At 44.8% G+C, this 18,952-nt stretch overlaps 1 protein-coding gene across 2 annotated transcripts in view; it reads right to left on the reverse strand.

Annotated features, from left to right (window-relative positions):
* Positions 1–18,952, reverse strand: part of ITM2C (integral membrane protein 2C) — a 119,055-nt gene that overhangs the window by 11,660 nt on the left and 88,443 nt on the right. For both annotated transcript variants that reach the window (XM_029615615.1, XM_029615614.1), the window contains exons 2-4: positions 10,533–10,670; positions 6,291–6,488; positions 5,517–5,627 (exon numbers count right to left, since the gene is read on the reverse strand). In XM_029615615.1, coding sequence (XP_029471475.1) covers positions 5,517–5,627; positions 6,291–6,488; positions 10,533–10,670 — 447 coding nt within the window. The remainder of the gene's footprint in view (positions 1–5,516; positions 5,628–6,290; positions 6,489–10,532; positions 10,671–18,952) is intronic.

Below are 18,952 nucleotides of genomic sequence, written 5' to 3' on the forward strand. Positions count from 1 at the left end.
ATCCTCTGGGGCCTATACGTCCAGGCGATAAAACCTGGAGAAGGTGTGCAAGGAGGACCAAGTTGCCGCTTGGCAGATATCGACAGGAGGCAACAGTCTAACCTCCGTCTACGACATAGTCTGAGCCTTAGTGGAATGAGCTCTAATCTGAGAAGGCAATGGCTTTCCAAACCTCCACATAGGTGCCCGTGACCACCTCTATAATCCAGCAAGCTATGTTAGCCCACAAAGCCAGTTCACCCTGCTTCTTTTCACCATGAAGGACAAACAGGTACTCAGTCTTTTGAACCGGTTCTGAAACTTCTAGATACTGCACTAGAAGTTTCTTGATAACTAAATGATGCAGAAGGTGATATTCCTCTGCGTCCTTGAGCTTATCTAGGGATGGTAACAAAATGGACTGATTCAAATGAAACTCTGAGACCACCTTAGGCAAAAAGAATGGAACAATATGAAGCTGTAACACCCCTGAAGTCATCCGGAGGAACAGCTCCTGGCTTGACAATGCCTGCAGTTTGGAGATGCAACACACCAAGCATATAGCACCAGGAACACCATTTTCAAGGTCAATAGATGCAAGGAAAGACTGTGCAGAGGTCGAAAGGTAGGACCCACCAAAAAATCCAGCATTAAATTAAGATTCCACAAGGGGACCAGCAAACGCAAGGGAGGCCGAAGGTGCTTCACTCCCTTCAGAAAACGGGCCATGTCAGGATGGGCCGACAGGGAGGCTCCATTCACCTCACCCCTGAAATAGGAGAGAGCCACTACCTGAACCTTCAAGGAATTAAGGGCCAAGCCTTTATTCAACCCAACCTGCAAAAATTCCAGAATAAGTGAGATTTTGACCACATGAACAGAAACACCGTGCTCCTCATACCAGGCCTCAAAAATATACTCCAGACCCACACTTACACTACAGACATGGAGAACTTCTGACCACGAAGCAAGGTGACAATTACCACTGCCAAATATTCCCACTTCATCAGGCGAGCCTTCTCAAGAGCCAGACCATATGACAGAATCGAGTCAGATCCTCGTGAAGAACTGGCCCATGCTGCAACAGGTCCCTGTGCAGCGGGAGGCATAGGGAGTTCTCCACCAGTCTGCATACCACAGCCAATCTGGAGCTATCAGAAGGATTAATCCTCTGTGGTGTTCGATTCTGTGAATGATCCTGCCCAGTAAGGGCCACAGAGGGAATGTGTATAGCAACTCGTCTTGCGGTCAGATCTTGATGAGCGTGTGGATTCCCAGGGACCCCGAATCTCTTCTGCAACTGAAGAATCGAGGAACCTTCACATTGTGAGATGCGGCCAGCAGGTCGAGTGACAGGAGGCCCCAAAGATCCACTATTAATTGAAACGTTTTGGCGGACAACACCCTCTCTCCTGGATCCAGACTCTCCCTGCTTACAAAGTCTGCTCTGACATTGTTTTTTCCTGCGATGTGGGAGGCCGAGATCATCTGTACATGTGCTTCCGCCCATTCCATATCTCCTACGACACTTGCTGGCTCTTGGTTCCTCCCTGGCGATTGATGTAGGACACCCTTGTCGCGTTAACCGACTTTCACGCGGACCACTTGCCCCTGGAGTCTGTGGCTGAACTATAAGCACGCCAACCTGACTGCCCGGGCTTCCAGGCAATTGATGTCCCAGAGGGCCTCTTTATTCGTCCAACATCCCTGGGCCACCAGTTCCTGACAGTGAGCTCCTCAACTCCCAAGACTTACCCCTGTTTAGATGTGCCTCCTGCAGCCACCACTGGAGACGAGAACAAATTTTCATCAGCAAATTGAGGCGAACTGAATAGTCTTAAGACTTCGGGTTCCAACGTGACAGCAGAGAACGCTGAACTGGATGCATATGCGACCTCACCCATGGCACTATTTCCAGGGTTGCTGCCATCAAACAAAGAACTTGGAGATAGCACCACACTGTTGGGCGTTTCGTGTTCATCAACTGACACACCTGGGACATCAACTTCTGGATCCATGTGGTCAGCAGAAAGAACTTGCCCCACCTCGTGTTGAATTGGACTCCCAGATACTCCAAGGACTGGGAAGGCGTGAGACTGCTCTTGGACAGGTTTACTACCCAACCAAGTTCCTGCAACATGGAGATTACCCTGTTGGTCATTAGGTGACTCTCTTCCAAGGACTTGGCCTGTAGCCAATCGTCCAAGTATGGGTGGACCAGGATCCAATCTTTTCTCAACGATGCTGCTACAACCACCATGATCCTGGAAAATGTTCTGGGGGCAGTGGCTAGGCCAAATGGCAGTGCCAGAAACTAATAATGGTGACCTAGTACCGCAAAGCATAGGAAACACTGGTGTTCTTGTCAGATTGGAATATGTAGGTAGTTCCAGGGAGGTCAGAAACTCTCCTGATTGCATGGCCATTATCATGGATCGTAAGATGTCCATGTGAAAATGAGTCACCCGCAGGTGACGGTTGACACTCTTGAGGTCCAGGATGGGTTGAAAAGAACCTTCCCTTCTTGGGTATAACAAAATAAATGGAATTTTAATCCCCATATTTATTCCTGGGGCATAGATATGGGGATCACAACTTTCATCTGGAGGAGCCTTAGAAGTGTAGACTCCATTGCCTGCTTCTTGTGTTAGGAGTGGCAAGGAGACATCATGAACATGTCCCGAGGAGTGCTGTGAAATTCCAGCACATATCCTTCCCATATAACTTCCAGGACCCATTTGTCCGATGTGATTTCAACCCACCATTGGTAAAAGAGAGATAGGCGAACCCCCACCCCCGTAATTCCTTGTCCTGAAGGTGGGTCGGTAAAACTTCATTGGGGAGTTCAGGTCAAGTCGGAACCCGAACCTGTCCCTCTCTTGGGCTGTTGGGGATGAAAGGACTGAAGTCTCACAAATGGCAGAGACCTCTGAAATGTCGAGTTTCTGTAGGGGCAAAAATGCTGGGAACCCCTGGGACGGCCCCTCATAGATGAGCACTGTAACTGCTTCCTCTTATCCTCCGGTAGCCAGGGAACTGGGTACTTGCCCCCTTTACTGGCCAACGTTTCTAACTAATTTCTGAATAAGAGTGATCCTTTAAAGGATATTTTTGTAAGATTAGTTTTGGAGGCGCGTCGGCTGATCAATTCCGCAACTATAGCTGTCGTCTGGCCGCCCCCACCGAGGTCACTCCTCTGGCCGAAGTACGGACTAAATCACCTTATCTGCTAAAAAGTACGGTCTAAATCACTGCATCTGCTAAAAAGGCGGCAGCGGGTTCCATAACTGTTCTGGAATTCACCCCAAAATCTTCCGCCTCTTGAGAGAGAGAAGCAGACCAGAACGAGCCATCGGTGCACAACAAAAAACAATCTGTAAGGTCATAGCTACTGAATCAAAGGCTTGTTTCAGAATAGACTCAATCATGTGCATCCTTTAAGGCCGCTCCCTCCATGGGAATAGTTGTTTGCTTAGAGACAGTGCAGACCAGCGCATCCACTTTAGGGAAATGCAAATGCTTTCTCACCATTGGGTCTAGACGGTATAAACCCTCCAATGCTTGGCCCGTTTAAAACTTGCCTCTGGGGCATCCCATTCCAGATCAATCAACTCCTGAATGGCATCCATCACTGGAAAGAAGCAAGAGGCTTTCGGCAGCAAAATCAGAATGGGATTCTTCTGTGGTTCCGTCATAGAATCCACCCCAGGAACTCCCAGCGTCTTCAAGGTCTGGGAAATCAGGGTTGGCAATTCATCTCTATGAAAGAACCACAATATGGTCCGATATGGTTCCAACCCAGGGGGGATTTCCCCATCTTCCAAGGAGTTTGGGTCCGTCTCTTCATCCGTGCCATCCGGGTCTCTACCAGGAATACCTGCGGCAAGGCAAGGCATGACTCGGCATCTGCCGATAGGGTGGAAGATGGAGGGATCACCAGTTCAGGATCCGTCCAGACAGGGGCGGGTGAGGCAGAAGACTGCACTTGCACGAAGGCTTGTTAACCCTGGAAAAACTCCACTTAAGAAAAGGCAGCGGGATCCATGCCTAGTCCAGGAGGCACTGTGTGGGCCCAACTGAATTATCATCTCCCATGGATGAGCCAGTCAAGGGAATACCCAAATTTGGCATACCTCCAGTTAAGGCTATGGCCAGCCCATTATCTGAATGGGAGGAGCCAGACTTAGCAAAGTCTGAGGAGGACAAATCTCCTTGAGCATCTTCACAGCGCTGACACAAGTTGGAATCCGGGTCAGGCAAGCAGCGCAAAGAGAAAGGCTGATTGCTTACCGGTGCGCTGGGCATTCAATCGGCTTGCATTTAAAAATTTATGAGCACAAATTTCAAGCGCCTAGGTAAAGAGGCACACACAGTCTGTGTGCACAGCTGAAGCGTATCCCACGCTTTTAAAAATTGTGCACGTTAAGGACATGCCTGACATTATGCACACAGAACGTGCGCAGAGCCATTGCACTGCGTGGATCGATGTCCTATAGAGGGTAATACGGCAGTCACAGAAACGCACAAAAATTGGCACCACCATGGACTATTACATGGTGTGCCGACAAAGCTTAAAGTAGGGGCTAGCCCACCGGGGGCCACTCAACCCGCCTGAATGCCCAATTCCCCTTACCCCAATGGGAACGACGTCGGTACAGCACGCTGAGTATGGAGATCAGAGGAAGTCCTACAGAAAACCCATCTAAATTGTCTCTAAATCAAAAGGTAAAGATGACTTCTGGTTTGTTTGTTTTTTAAACTTACCTGGGCTCAGCGCTTACCAGCTGAGTACAGAGATGGACTCCGGCTGTGGGGGGAGAGGGCTTTGTCCATCACCACCACACTCAGCTTCCTGCACTTGCTGCCTTTCAGCTGCATAAGCAGCAAAGTCCATACTGGGAACTGGCTACTGGACCAAGGCACACCTCTTAGGGATCACGGAAATCACCTCAGGAAATCTTAACTGGTGGAGGGACCTTTAGGTATCACTGCAGGAGAGCGAGGCTCAATTTAGGATGTAGAATTTCTCCTTCCAAAAAAGTATGGCAATCCCCATAGGGAAAGGTACGTCCACCATCTGCTGGAGACGGAGAATACTGGCGGGCTATGGTCACTGCAGGGGTATATGTACCCCTGTAGTGACCATAGCCAGCAGTATTGACCATTGCCAGCAGTATTGACCATAGCCAGCAGTATTGACCATTGCCAGCAGACTGAGATGGAGCTTTGCTCCATCTCAGTCTGCTGGCAGGGGAGCATAACCCATTGGTCCTGAGTCCATCTGGCTACACGCTAGGAAATAAAGCATTTACAGATGATTTAAAAAGGAAACAAAATCTATTGAATCAATCGATCTTATCCAAATATTTGTACTTTTAGGAAAAATATACAAAAGATTTTAAATAATAGCATGTACAATTTATGTCTTTCTTGATAATGGAACAAAATCAAATATTCTATAATGGCACTAAACTAAATGAACAAATTGAAATTCCATGAGCTGCATTCCATTCTGAACAATTAATTCCCAAACACACCTTAACATTGACCAGCAGCTCCAACAGACTGCGAGGTGGCATCACAATAGTGGTGTTCAGTTCAATGACATAACATTTATCTAAGGCTATGTCATGGTAGGCTGTCAGGCCCTGCAGTTAAAGAGAGAGATCCAGGTGAGTTCAAATGCTGTGATATCAGATAACTGAGCATATATGAGTGACCGACATTATATCTTAGTAGTGCTCAATATAAAAAGGGCATGATTTGACTAAAGTTTTTCTCCATTCTGTGTCTGAGGAGAAAAAACACAACTCACTCAAGCAGGTCCACGGTAAAGGTCTCAAATTTCTGGCACTCATAAAATGTGGTGACATAATAATCAAGTCATGGATAGCATAAGGCAAATATGAAATCAATATTGCTGCAGTTCCGTCACAATCAGCCCTTCCAGTTGCTCATGAAAGTACATGATTAAACTGGATAGACATTCTTCTCATCATATTCTTTTCCACTTTCTTATCCAGTTTTTCTCCTTTTCCTCAATTTCTCCAACCTGAAGTCTTTAAATTGGACATTCAGGTAGGTTGAGCCTTCTGTTTCAAAAGGAAAGATACAAATGCAATGGCTGCTGTTTTATTAATACAATATGTATTTTAAGGATATCTCTGAAAAAAGAATCTCACAGCAGAAATGCAATTATGTTGCCCATAGTTTGAATGAATACATTTATCCATTATGCTGGCTTTTTATCCAAATGTGCTAGATCCATAAATGGCATACAGCCAAGAAACCACTGCGTCCTTCTCTCTTACCCTCTGGAAATCATGGATTATATCTGCAGGGTCGCTTCTGCCAAACTGTGGCACTGGGACATTGATGTACTCATAGTTCTCGTCAATGTAGATTTTCACATTCTCTTCTAGCTCTAGTTGGTCCCTGAACGGTGAGTAGATGGTGTCTTCATAAAGGAGACTGCATTCAAATGTATTTTTCCGATGTAGCTGCGGATACTGAAACAGTAACACGAAAGGGAAACACCATTATTATTTTTATAATAATCTAAGTACAAGACAGTGAAGTAGGTTGGTTATGTAACTGATGACAAAGCAATTGAACATCAAGTATATATTTTGGCTTCTGTTCTGAATATATTTTATAAATGTCTAAGGAAAAATGATCTGTATGAGTTCTATAACCTCTGCTAACAGATCACTGTGAAAAAATAAGCATAGACATCATGAACATTATTTGAAGGAAAAAAAAGAGTTATTCAATCAGAATCAACTGCTTTCCACAATATGTGTGTTTAGCTCTCCTGAGTTTCTTTTAGACTGTTGATTCTGTGATTGAATGATCCTTTTTTTCCCTCCAAATAATAAATGATAATGATATGTATCCATATTTGTCAGACATTGTGATCTTCCTTTTACTGGGATGTTATTTGGATGTGAGTATCGGATATTTAGTGGGCGATCACTTTTCTGAAGTGTATGCTGTAGTTCATTGCCCTCCATGCAACTTAGTATAAAATTCCTGTCATACAAATAATGTACTATACTGTAACCAAGACAGTCAAAAGTAAAACTACAATTATGGCTACAGTTATTGTGCTTTTAAATTATCCAGGATACCATGCAAAACAGGGAAAAGTGAAAACTTGAAAATAATCAAGGGCCACTGACTGACTCCTGAAAGCATTTGCAAAGTCCCACGAGAGACTCCTTAGGAAATTAAAAAATTAATGGGATAGGAGGCAGTGTCCTATTGCGGATTGACAAGTGGATAAAAGACAGAATACAGACAGCAGAACTAAAAGGCCAGTTTTCCAAATGTACAAAGGTTAGTGGAGAATCACAGGGATCTATATTGGGGCCTGTGCTGTTAACATATTCATAAGTGATCTGGAAAAGGGAACAAAGAGCAAGGTGATCAGATTTACAGATGATAAAATATTATTCAAAATTATTAAAACAGCAGCAGAGTGCAAGGAACTGCAGAAGGACCTTGTGGGACTAGGACTGGACATCTGAATGACAGTTAAATTTACTGCGGAAAAGTGAAAAGTAATGCATATAGGGAAAAATAATCCCAACTACAGGTACCCGAAGCTGGGATCTGTATTAGGAGTCACCACCCCGGAAAAGTTCCTTGTGGACAGTATGGTGAAATCCTCTGCTCCATGTGCAGCCTGGTCAAAAAGGCAAACAGAATTTTAGGAGTGATCCGAAAAGGAATGGAAACTAAAGTGGAAAATATTGTATTGCCTCTATATCGAGCCATGATGTGACTGCACCTTGCATATTGTGTGCAGTTCTGGTCACCACCATCTCAAAAGAGACATAGCAGAACCAGACTAGGGACAGAGAAGGATGACAAAAGTGATGAAGGGAACTGCTCACCTATGAATATTAAGCTACACAGGTTAGAGCTCTTCAGCTTGGAAGAGAGACAGCAGAGAGGGGACATGATAGAAATGTATAAAATCATGGGTGAGGTGGATCAGGTAAATAAAGGATGGTTCTTTACCCTTTCAAATATTACTAAAACAAGGAGACATTCCAGGAAATGAACAGTCAACAGATTTAAAACAAAAACATACAGCAAGCTGCTTCTCTATTCTGCTTCATAGCCAAAAGTAGAAATGTAAGAATAGTGATTCCATTTGACTTAGGTACAAACTTAGTACCTGAGTCACTAACTTTTAAAGCAGCATGCGAACGCACATGTGCACGGACGTGGATATTTTATAAAACATCCTGACCGCACGCACATGTGCGCATAATTTTAAGTGGATGCGTGCCAGTGCAAGCAAATGCCGCTTCTACCGCGTGGGGGAGGATTTTAAAAGACACATGCACAGATGCCATTACCAGTTTTCCCAGTTCGTTCCCAGTTTGCTCTGGTTTACTGCCTCCCTTCTGTCCTGTTAGCCCCCCAACCTTTAAAACCCTGCTGATCTGCTGAAAATGTTTTTGTTTCACAACTTACATATCTTCCATAGCAGAAGTAAAGTTACCCAGCAGGGGACCCCAGCGCGCACCTGTGCGTGTATTTACACGCTAATTTCAAGTTAAATTCCAGGAACCCCATTGCCCCAGACCACGCCCCTCCTCTTTTTTGAACTTTTCATTTGCGCGTGCAGCAGCAAGTACACGAGTATCCGGGTGGCTTTTAACATCCGCTCGGCGCGCGCTGGCCCAACTTGTGCGCGTATCTCTCGGTTTTGGAACACGCCGGGCTTTTAAAATTCACCTTTAAGGGCTTTTCCCATAGACACAAAATGGGAGAAAAGCCTTAATGAATCTGGCCCTTAGATTGTAAGCCTGCTGGGGATAGGGAAATACCTAAATGTAATCCGCTTTAAAATGCAAAAAAGCAGAATATAAATCAAAAAATAAATAGGATAAATAAATAAATAGAAAGTACTCTTTCATTCAGTGCACAATCAAACTTTGGAATCTCTTGCCAGAGGACGTGAGAAAGGTGACTAGCATATCTGGGTTTAAAAGAGGTTAGGACAAGTTTCTGGAGGAAAAGTCCATAAACAGCAGCCAGACAGATTTGGGAAAGCCATTGCTATCCCTGGAAGTAACAAGAAATAGATCTATTTTTTGGGATCAGCCGGGTAATTGTGACTCAGACTGGCCGCTGTCTGAGACAGGATGCTGGGCTTGATGGCATTTCTTATGTTCATAACCACGTCCTGCACCTGATAATGTGCTGCTGGCAGTTATGAGGATAACGTGGAGCCATCACAGAAAGAAGGTGCATTCGTCCCACAATGAGAATAAGCATAATTTAGAGAAAAATCTGCATGAAGTGTGTTCTCTCAAGAGGTTATCAAATGAAAATGACAGACCAATTCTGTACAAAAAGTCGTGAAAGCTATGAACAAACTATGACCCTAAATTTTGCCATGGCTCTTTTCTTCTGTTTATAAGTAACTGTATACCGGGACACAGAACAGGATCCTGAATAGACAATCCTCGGACATCTCACAGTGACAACTGGTAAACTGATCACTTCTTTTGTTTAATATACATTAGCATGCTCTCATATCCTAGCTTCAAATAACCTAACACATGATATATACAGCTAACTCTTATTTACAGAATCTGAAGACATCTCCTGATTTTCTACTCCCACAAACCGAGGCATGGCTGCTCTAAACCTCCTCAGATCCCCATGCAAGTTCCAGAGCGACCCCCTCTGAAACGTGAACATAGCACACACAGCTGGAGAATTCAGACTTTCGGGAAAAAGAGTGTAGATGCTTTTCCCAAAATATATAAACCAAAATGCTAGGAGTAAAGCAATAAAGCAGGGGGTGGCCAACTCTGGTTCTCAAGAGCCACGAGAAAGTTAGGTTTTCAGGACAGTCACAGTGAATATGCAAAAGATATATTTGCATACAATGGAGGCAATACTTGCAAATCTATCTCATGCATATTCATGGCTATCCTGAAAACCAGGTTTATTTGTGGTTCTCGAGGACTAGAGCTGGCTACTACCCCTCTAATAAAGGAAGCAATAAAGTTAAACTGCCAAGTTAATACTTTGAAGACTCCAGGTAGCTCAGTAGCTTTAAAACAGCAAATGTACATAGTAATAGAGCCCGATATTCAGAACGTACTTAAGTGGATAAGGCTTATCCAGCTAAGTGACACCACTGAATATTCAGCTACGGTCGGCAGGCCCCACTTAGCCGAGTAAGTGACTTCCTGGGTCAGTTGAGGCCGAGGATGCTTGAGGTTGAAGGAGTCATACTCAATGTGCAACTGTGACACCTACTGGCCAGATATCATGATTTCTAGAAGGAGCCCTGGTGCATGGCCCCCAGTCAAGGACTATTGCTGCAATGACCAGACTAAAATAAGATAAGAAGAGACCAAAACTAAGAGAACAAATGCTCAAATGGTTGAAAATGAAAGCTCCTAGCATCAGATTCCAGCCCTGGTTCTGATTGAGCTAAAAAAAGGAAAAGCAGGTTAATTTTCCTGCTATAGCTACTTATAGTGAAGGAGTTGTAGTTGAAACTTCTTGTTGCACTGTACCTGGTCAATTAGGATATGTCTGTACACATACATGCATGCAAACACAAGTCCCAGGAGTAAGACGATCAGGCCCACAATCAGGTAGCACAGGACACGGTGTGAGGTCTTCCTGGTCTGTACAAGTGGGGGCTGTTCCTCCTGTTGAAAGAGAGATATGGTAGTAAGTAATATTACTCATACAAGATGGAAGCTGAAAGAGGAGAAAGGTGCTATTAGGGAAAGTGTTACATTCCTTTGTCATGATTATCTCACACTGGGAATTTTCATCTGAGCTTTTCATATATTTATTTTAATTATTATTATTTATTAGTTAAACTGAGCATGTTAAATTTAGATAAACCCTATCTTCTACAGTTCAGAAAGCCTTTATCGCTGTATACCAGGACACGCTTAATAGAACAAAGGCAGGTTTGTCTTTGTAATTGCCAGGTTCTTGTGGCCTGGTTTGGCCTCTGTTGGAAACAGGATGCTGGGCTTGATGGACCCTTGTCTGACCCAGCATGGCAATTTCTTATGTTCTTATCACTGCCTTACTGAATAGCAGGGAGGCCCCAAACTTTTCAGGAGAAGAGCCACATAGGGCATTTCAAGTCTCTGAGAGGGCCGGATGCGGAGGGGAGGTTCTCCTCATAATTTGTTAAGCTGGGAGCGAGCCCATCAGAGTTGCTTGCTGAGAAGAATTTGAGGGAGGGACCTTGAGTGGCCCATTCAGTGATCTGAAATGCTGGGGAAGGTGTTCCCAGGGGGTGTAGGGGTATGGCAAATAAAGTGCCAGCAATACTTCTAGATTTCTCCAAAGTTGGCAATCTTGCCCCACCCCCAGGAACTCTGCCCTCTGCCTCTACTCTTCCCTAATATCTGCCCGCCTAGGGAAGTGGGGGCAGAGAGGGCAAGGGTGGCGGAATAAGGTGCCTGTGGTGCATACAGTGTAATCACGCTCACTCCCCACCAGGCACTCTTCCTTCTTTCTGCTTCCTTCCCTTTTTCATACCTTTTCCTCTCCTCATTCCTCTCTCTTGCAACATGCCAGATTTGTGGTAAAACAACCCCCCTCTGGAGACCCCACTCCAAGAGAATATAACCCAGACACCAAGTCTGAGTATAATGAGGATTTCTGTGACATGCTGCCACTTCCACTTCTGACTTATACTAACTGAACAAGCAGTAGAAGTGCAATGTGCTCCTTCTGCCAGGGGCCGGATGAAATTCAACTGAGGGCCATATCCGGCTTTCACACCATACGGGCCGATTCAGTAAAGTCCGCGGGAGAGCGGACGAATGCCCGCTCTCCCAGCGCGCGCACAGGCCACTCGCCTGTGCACGCGAGTCTGTATTTAAATTAGGTAGTGCGGTAGAAATGGGCAAAAGGAGGCGCTAGGGACACTAGCATGTCCCTAGCGCCTCCTTTTGACCCGGAGCAGCGGCTGTCAGCGGGTTTGACAGCCAACGCTCAAATTTTGCCGGCGTCCGTTCTTGAGCCCGCTGACAGCCACGGGCTCGGAAACTGGACGCCGGCAAAACTGAGTGTCCTGTTTTCGGCCCAACAGCCGCCGGCCCATTTTAAATTTTTTTTTTCTTTTTACTTTTTTTACCCTTCGGGACCTCTGACTTAATATCGCCAAACACAATATCGCCAAGATATTAAGTCGGAGGGAGCACAGAAAAGCAGTTTTTACTGCTTTTCTGTGCACTTTCCCGGTGCCGGCAGAAACTAGTGCCTACCTTTGGTAGGCCTATTCTTAAACTAAAATGTGCGACTTGGCTGCACATTTTACTTTCTGTATCGCGTGGACATACCTAATAGGGCCATCAACATGCATCTGCATGTTGAGGGCGCTATTAGGTGCCGTGGGTTGGACGCGGTTTTCCGCCCCTTACTGAATTAGGGGTAAGGGAAAACGCGTGTCCAAGGGCAGGTTAACAGTGCGCTCCGTTGGAGCGCACTGTACTGTATTGGCCTGATAGTTTTGGGATCCCCAAACTCTTTAGAAAACAAATGTCAAGCATGTGAAAACCGTGATCTCATCCAGTGTGAGACAATTTGTTCAATGATATGTTCACCTTGAACTTGACTTGTGTCACAAGCATGCCCAAGACACTGGGGAGAAAATTCTCCAAGCTGAGAAAGGGATGCACAGAGAACACTTTACAAAATGCACAGAAAAAATTGTACAGCAAATTTCACAATGAAAGAATATATTTTTTAAAATTCTATTTTTGGCATGTTTTTAACTCTGTCTCTGATTTGCCTCTTCTTTGTAGCCTCATTAATTCTTACATCTCCTGCCCTTTCCCCTCACGTCTTCTCCCCTTTTCAAACCCTCTGCATCTACCCTACTGGTCTCCACAAGATCCCTTCTTTCCCTCCCCTCTTCAGTGCCACCTAGTGACAGGGACATAACTCTGGGATAGAAGGGGATGCACTGAATACATTTACCTTGTGTTTTTGAGATCCAATACTAAAAAAATTGTATGTCCATCTATCTTGTCTCATAGGCAAACTCCTTGGAGGTAAAACAGATATTACATTTTTAGGCCAATTTTAAATTTGAATTATGATTTGGTTGGGTAAATATTCATTTAAAAACTCCAGTGGGATGCCAATAATAGTGTTACAAACAGTAACTGTGGATTAAAAGGCCCACAGCAACTCTCACTGGGACATTAGCTGCCATTAATTGCTCAGTTTCTATTTCAGCCTTTTATACTGCCTTCCTCCCCTACAAAGGGACCCAAAGTGGATTACAATAGTAATATATATATATATATATATATTTTTTTTTTTTTTTTAACAAAAATACAGCAAAAAGCATAGTAAAATAAATAGACACTGTAATACAACCCTGCTCTCTGTCCTTCCTTACTATATCTGAATGTAACATGCCTTGAGCTACCAATGAAAAGGAATGAGCTAAATACATAATAAATACACAATCATCATTTATTCAGCAGCATATTCACAGGCAGCCATTATTTTCCATAGCCCCAAAAGTCAAGATGACCGTCTGTCAGACACAAATCACGGCTTCAGTTTGCAGGGACTTACTTGAACTGAATAAAGATTGGATCATAGGACAATGTGAGAGTCTGCTGGAGGACAGTGCTGCTGCAGCAGCCTAATGGGGCCGTTACAATAAAAGTGTGCCGAAAGTGGGCGCACTTTCATTGCACTGGCTCCGTGTGAGTTAGGTCTGTGTTGCAGATAGCACTGTTTGCATTATTCAGAAACATAGCCATTAGCATCAAATATCTCATGCACAGGAGGTGAGCCTCTTTCAACGGAAAGGAGGCTTTAGAACGAAGGGTCATGTGATGAGGTTTAAAGGGGGCAGATTCAGGACTCATCTTAGGAAATATTTCTTAAAAGAAAGAGAAGCAGATGCATCAAATGGCCTTCCAGTGGATATGATAGAGAGAAAACCAGAATCTGAATTCAAGAAAGCATAGGGAAGTGCTGGGAAGTACAATACTAAATTAAATGGGCAAACTATATAGGCGATACAGTCTTTTTCTGCCATCATGTTTCTATGCTGGTCATGCTAAGGGGTATGGGTGGATTAGCCAGGGTTTTGGTTATGTGATTATAGCATGCTTCATAATCTGGAAAGACAACTTTTGCTTAGGGAGGCTATTAATTTGAAGCTTTCTACCTTATTCATGCAGAAGAGTGAAAGATGAAAGGCTACTCAGCTCCCAATCTCTCTGTATAATATGCTTAGCCCTCTGGATGGTGTCTATCAGCAATTGGTGGGGTTTGCTGAGAAGGCAGGTAAGTTCTGAGCTACAGGAATAGCTCAAAATACATAGGCACATATTCTCTAAGGCTAAGCTATGCATGTAACTCAGAAGGTACATGCCTAGCTCAGAATAAATGTATGTTGCTCTACGGGTACACACACACACACACTCCATCAGTCATGGAAAGACAAACATCATCAGTTAAGCAAGTACTGGGGAAGAGGGTTGGGGGCAGGAGGAAAGAGCGTGCTCAAGCCCGGCTGGGGGGGGGGGGAAGGGAGGAGAAGAGCAGTGGTTTAGGATTGCAGAAGGAGTCAGCACGTGCTGGGTCTCAGGCTAGGGGAGGGGTCAGAGTGTGCTGGAACTGGGCTGTGGTAGGGAAGGGGAAAGAGTACTGGGTGTCAGACTGAGGAGGGATGGAAGAGAGAGTGCTGGGGTCTGCCTATGGAGGGAGAGAGAGAGGGATAATTCTCCTATTGTGATATACCCTATGCTGAATGTTCAACAGGTTTCAGCTAGTATAAATATATCTACTATCTAGCCTCTGTATAATCCTCACTAGGGTGTCTATTTGTCAAGTCATCAATGGTAAAATTGCAATTCTTTAATGTTAAGAGTATTAACCAACCTACGTTTTTTTTCTGTACTACCTGCAGTAATTTCAACCTATGAACATGTCTGAAATGCTGGGAAGAGTGCAACCTGTGTATTTATACTGTGCAGTCATTTAGATCAATATTTAGTGCTGTTCTTCACAAGGGGGACAAAATGAAGCCACCTGTCTCTAAAAGCTACCAGCTTGGCTAGCCCATGCCCTCCCAAGGCAAGGACGAGAAACTGTAATTTTTAGATTGGAGAACTGAAAATCAGACGGACGCCTGGAGTTTGTGGATTCTGAAAACAGCAGAAAGCAATCCTCTTATGCTGTTGGTGCATAACCCTTCCTTACGTGAAAGTGGGTAAGGGAATCAGCTGCGGGACCGTACAGCCCTGAAGTGTTTCAACAGGAACACAGGTGAGAGGCCAAGGGCCCCAGACTCACTGCAGTGCTCAATAAGATTGAATTTAAGACTCAGGATTCAAGTGCATAACCCTCTGGCTTCAGGCCAGAAATGCTACAGGAATAGCTCATTTCCCTCCTGTGTTGCTGCACTACCCAGGTACCACAGCAAGTCATATTTTATTCATTCAAGCTCAAGCTGACAGCTAATAAATTATGGAAACTAACCTGCTGGGTGGCCCACATAATGTTTTTTTCTGTTGTTTTCTAAGCTCCAGTCCCAATTCTAACTAGTGCATTTATTGCCGTTGGTTTTTGGGTTTTTTTTATTGTTAAGTATCGTCTAAAACTCCAATATACACAAAAGCTTAGGATCTTCAAGCCATGGTATGAGGGAGCTCTATTTGTAGAGATGATATAGATAACCAGGCTGACTGTTTTGTGCATTTCAGCAGAATCTTTTAAGTAAAGTGACAGGAAATTAGAGTAACAGAGTAAAAGGGCTGCAGAAAATTAACCAGGCAAAAGTGCCTGCCATGAGGAAGTGTCGATCAGTCACATCCCTGAATGGCAGAGGCGTGCTCGGCTGTGTGCACATTTTTCAACATACATCTTTATACCTGGTTTATCAAGGAGTTTAGTGCACAAAAAGCATGCACACAAACATGAGTAAAACTGTGCACACAAATCGGCACCCCCTCCATGCACATCCCATGTTAATCAAGGCATCAGAGAGGTGCGCACACTTAACTCATGGTTTCTTAATGACGGAAATGTAGCTTCTGGTCAGAGGCAGAGTCAGCTAGTATTAATCTATGAATCTAGAGTTCATGGTGAGGAGATCCTGTACTCGTTTTTTGCACAGAAAGCATGGTTTATGCATACTAAGCATGTCTTGGGTTTACATTTTCAGGCTAATCCTTTTTATTAACTCCCGATGCATTAGCATACCATTAGCTTACTGCACTGGGAATTAACTTTTTTGAGCAAGATGAATATCAAAAATATTTGCTGAAGTTCAGCACATATTTTTACTGTATTGGAACCAAAATGAGAGAGAAGACCATACACTAAGATTTGAGGCAGCATAGGTACATATGGTCAAACTGGGTGGACCAAGTGGTCCTTTCATCCCAATGTCTTCTATGTTTCTATACATGTCTGTATGGAACTGCAAAACTGGTTCTGTTTGGTTACTGATGATCATCCACAGTACATTTAAGTGAGGTAATAATTAACAAGGATATAAGATCACAAATTAAGTACAGACCACTAAAATTAGGTACACAGATACTAAAGTAGCAGGCAGACTGCTAAACTAACATATACTGTATGTAAGATTTCAGAAGTACACTGAAATGTTCTGTGGATGATCATCAGTAACCAAACATACCCAGTATATGGTATTCCACAGTCAGTGGTCAATATCTGTGTCCTGACAGAACAGAAAGGTAGTTTGATTTCAAAGTTATTTTTAGGTGCTAAGTGTAATCATTAAGTTCTAATAAACTGACAGTACCCACAGCAACAAGCATTACCACCCAGGGTCAAAAATATTTTTAAATCCAGAAGCCAGACCAAATTTTTAGGAGCCAAGTATAGCCTGGAACACTCATGAAACCTCCAGAATCCTCTGCTAGGGAGTCCTGAAACTCCCAGGATGCTCTGTAAAGAGCAACTAAGTTCCTTACATATCGCAAGAATATCCCAAGTTCTACTACTACTACTAACATTACTACTTATCTCTTCGATAGCAATCCTCAATGTATGCAGTGCTATACAAATACACATAAGAGACAGTCCTTGCTCAGTAGAGCTTATAATCTAAGCATATAGGACAAAAGACATTTTGGGAAATTCATTTATGAAAATGGTTAAAACCAATGAAGCTTTGAGCAGGCAAATCTGAAGTTATGATTTAAAAGTAGCCTCAAAAAGTGTATTTTTAGACTGGATTTGAATGACTTACCAACTGAGGAAGTCTATTCCAAACAAACAGTGCAGCAAAGTATAAAGCATGGAATTGGGAGCTGGCAGTAAAGGAGAAGGAGGTAAGCCTGATAAGCAATATTCACAAAGGGGCGGATTTTCAGAGCCCTGCTCGCGTAAATCCGCCCAAAACCGGGCGGATTTACTCGAGCAGGGCCCTGCGCGCCGGTAAGCCTATTTTACATAAGCCTATTTTACATAGGCCTACCGGCGCGCGCAGAGCCCTGGGACTCGCGTAAGTCCCGGGGTTTTCGGAGGGGGCGTGTCGGGGGCGTGTCGGGGGCGGGCCCGAACCACGCAGCGTTTTCGGGGCGTGTCGGGAGCGTTCCGGGGGCGGGCCCGGGGGCGTGGCTACGGCCCGGGGGCGTGGCCGCGCCCTCCGGACCCGCCCCCAGGTCGCGTCCCGGCGCGCAGGAGGCCTGCTGACGCGCGGGGATTTACGCCTCCCTCTGGGAGGCGTAAATCCCCCAACAAAGGTAAGGGGGGGGTTTAGACAGGGCCGGGCGGGGTGGGTTAGGTAGGGGAAGGGAGGGGAAGGTGAGGGGAGGGCAAAGGAAAGTTCCCTCCGAGGCCGCTCCGATTTCGGAGCGGCCTCGGAGGGAACGGGGGTAGGCTGCGCGGCTTGGCGCGCGCCGGCTATACAAAATCCATAGCCTTGCGCGCGCCGATCCAGGTTTTTAGCAGATACGCGCGGCTCCGCGCGTATCTACTAAAATCCAGCGTACTTTTGTTTGCGCCTGGAGCGCAAACAAAAGTAGGCTATTCGTGCTCCTTTTAAAATCCGCCCCAAAATGTGTATGGAGAAATGAAAGAGGAGAGGTAGCAAGGAGCCATAGAGTAAAAGCTCTTGCAGGTGAGGAAAAGGAATTTGAATTGTATGAGGAAATTGACAGGAAGCTAATGCAATGACTTGAGTTATATATGGATGTCATGCAGCTGAACTTTGGATAGATTATAGCAGAGAAAGATGGTTCATTAGAGGTTGCAGTAGCCTAAGCTGGATGTGATGAGTGTGGATAAGGATTCTGGTAGTGTGTTCAGAAAAGAAGGAAGGGATGATTTCAATGAGGTTATACAGAAAGAAACACCATATTTGAATAGTGGTTTGGATGTGGTTTGGGGGAGAGAGGAGTCAAAGATGACCCAAGGTTATGGGCAGTGGGGGCTAGGAGAATGTCAGTGTTATTCATAGAAATAGAGAAAGAGGCAAAGAGGGCGGGGGGATGGGGGGGGGGGGGGGAGTAAAGAATTCTGTCTTGGTCATGTTAAGTTTCAGGTGTTAGTGAGACATCCAGGCAGCAATGTCAGACAAACAGATTAAGATATTCTGGTGTAGAGAGGTAGATCTGGGAGTTATCAGCATAAACATAGTACTGAAAACCATGGGAGGAGATCAGAGCACCAAGCAAATGAGTATAAAGAGAGAAGAGGGCCAAGGACAGAGAACTGAGGCAGACCAATTCATAGCAGGATTTTGGGGGGATTGGCCCCCCAAAAACAACGTCTGCCACAAATGGAAGAAGAGAAGCTTCATTGGTGACAAGAGGGATGATGCATTATTTCCTAACCATGCCCCCCAGCGGCAACCGCCACTGCTGCCCCTGCCCTGATCCTCTCACTCACCCTCTATATTCTGAAAGAGTCAGAGGATCGTGGTCTTGTAACCCTTGGACCACTTCCTCCTCCTTGGATG

This window comes from Rhinatrema bivittatum, chromosome 9 (assembly GCF_901001135.1).
Source record: "Rhinatrema bivittatum chromosome 9, aRhiBiv1.1, whole genome shotgun sequence".
NCBI classification, from domain to species: domain Eukaryota; kingdom Metazoa; phylum Chordata; class Amphibia; order Gymnophiona; family Rhinatrematidae; genus Rhinatrema; species Rhinatrema bivittatum.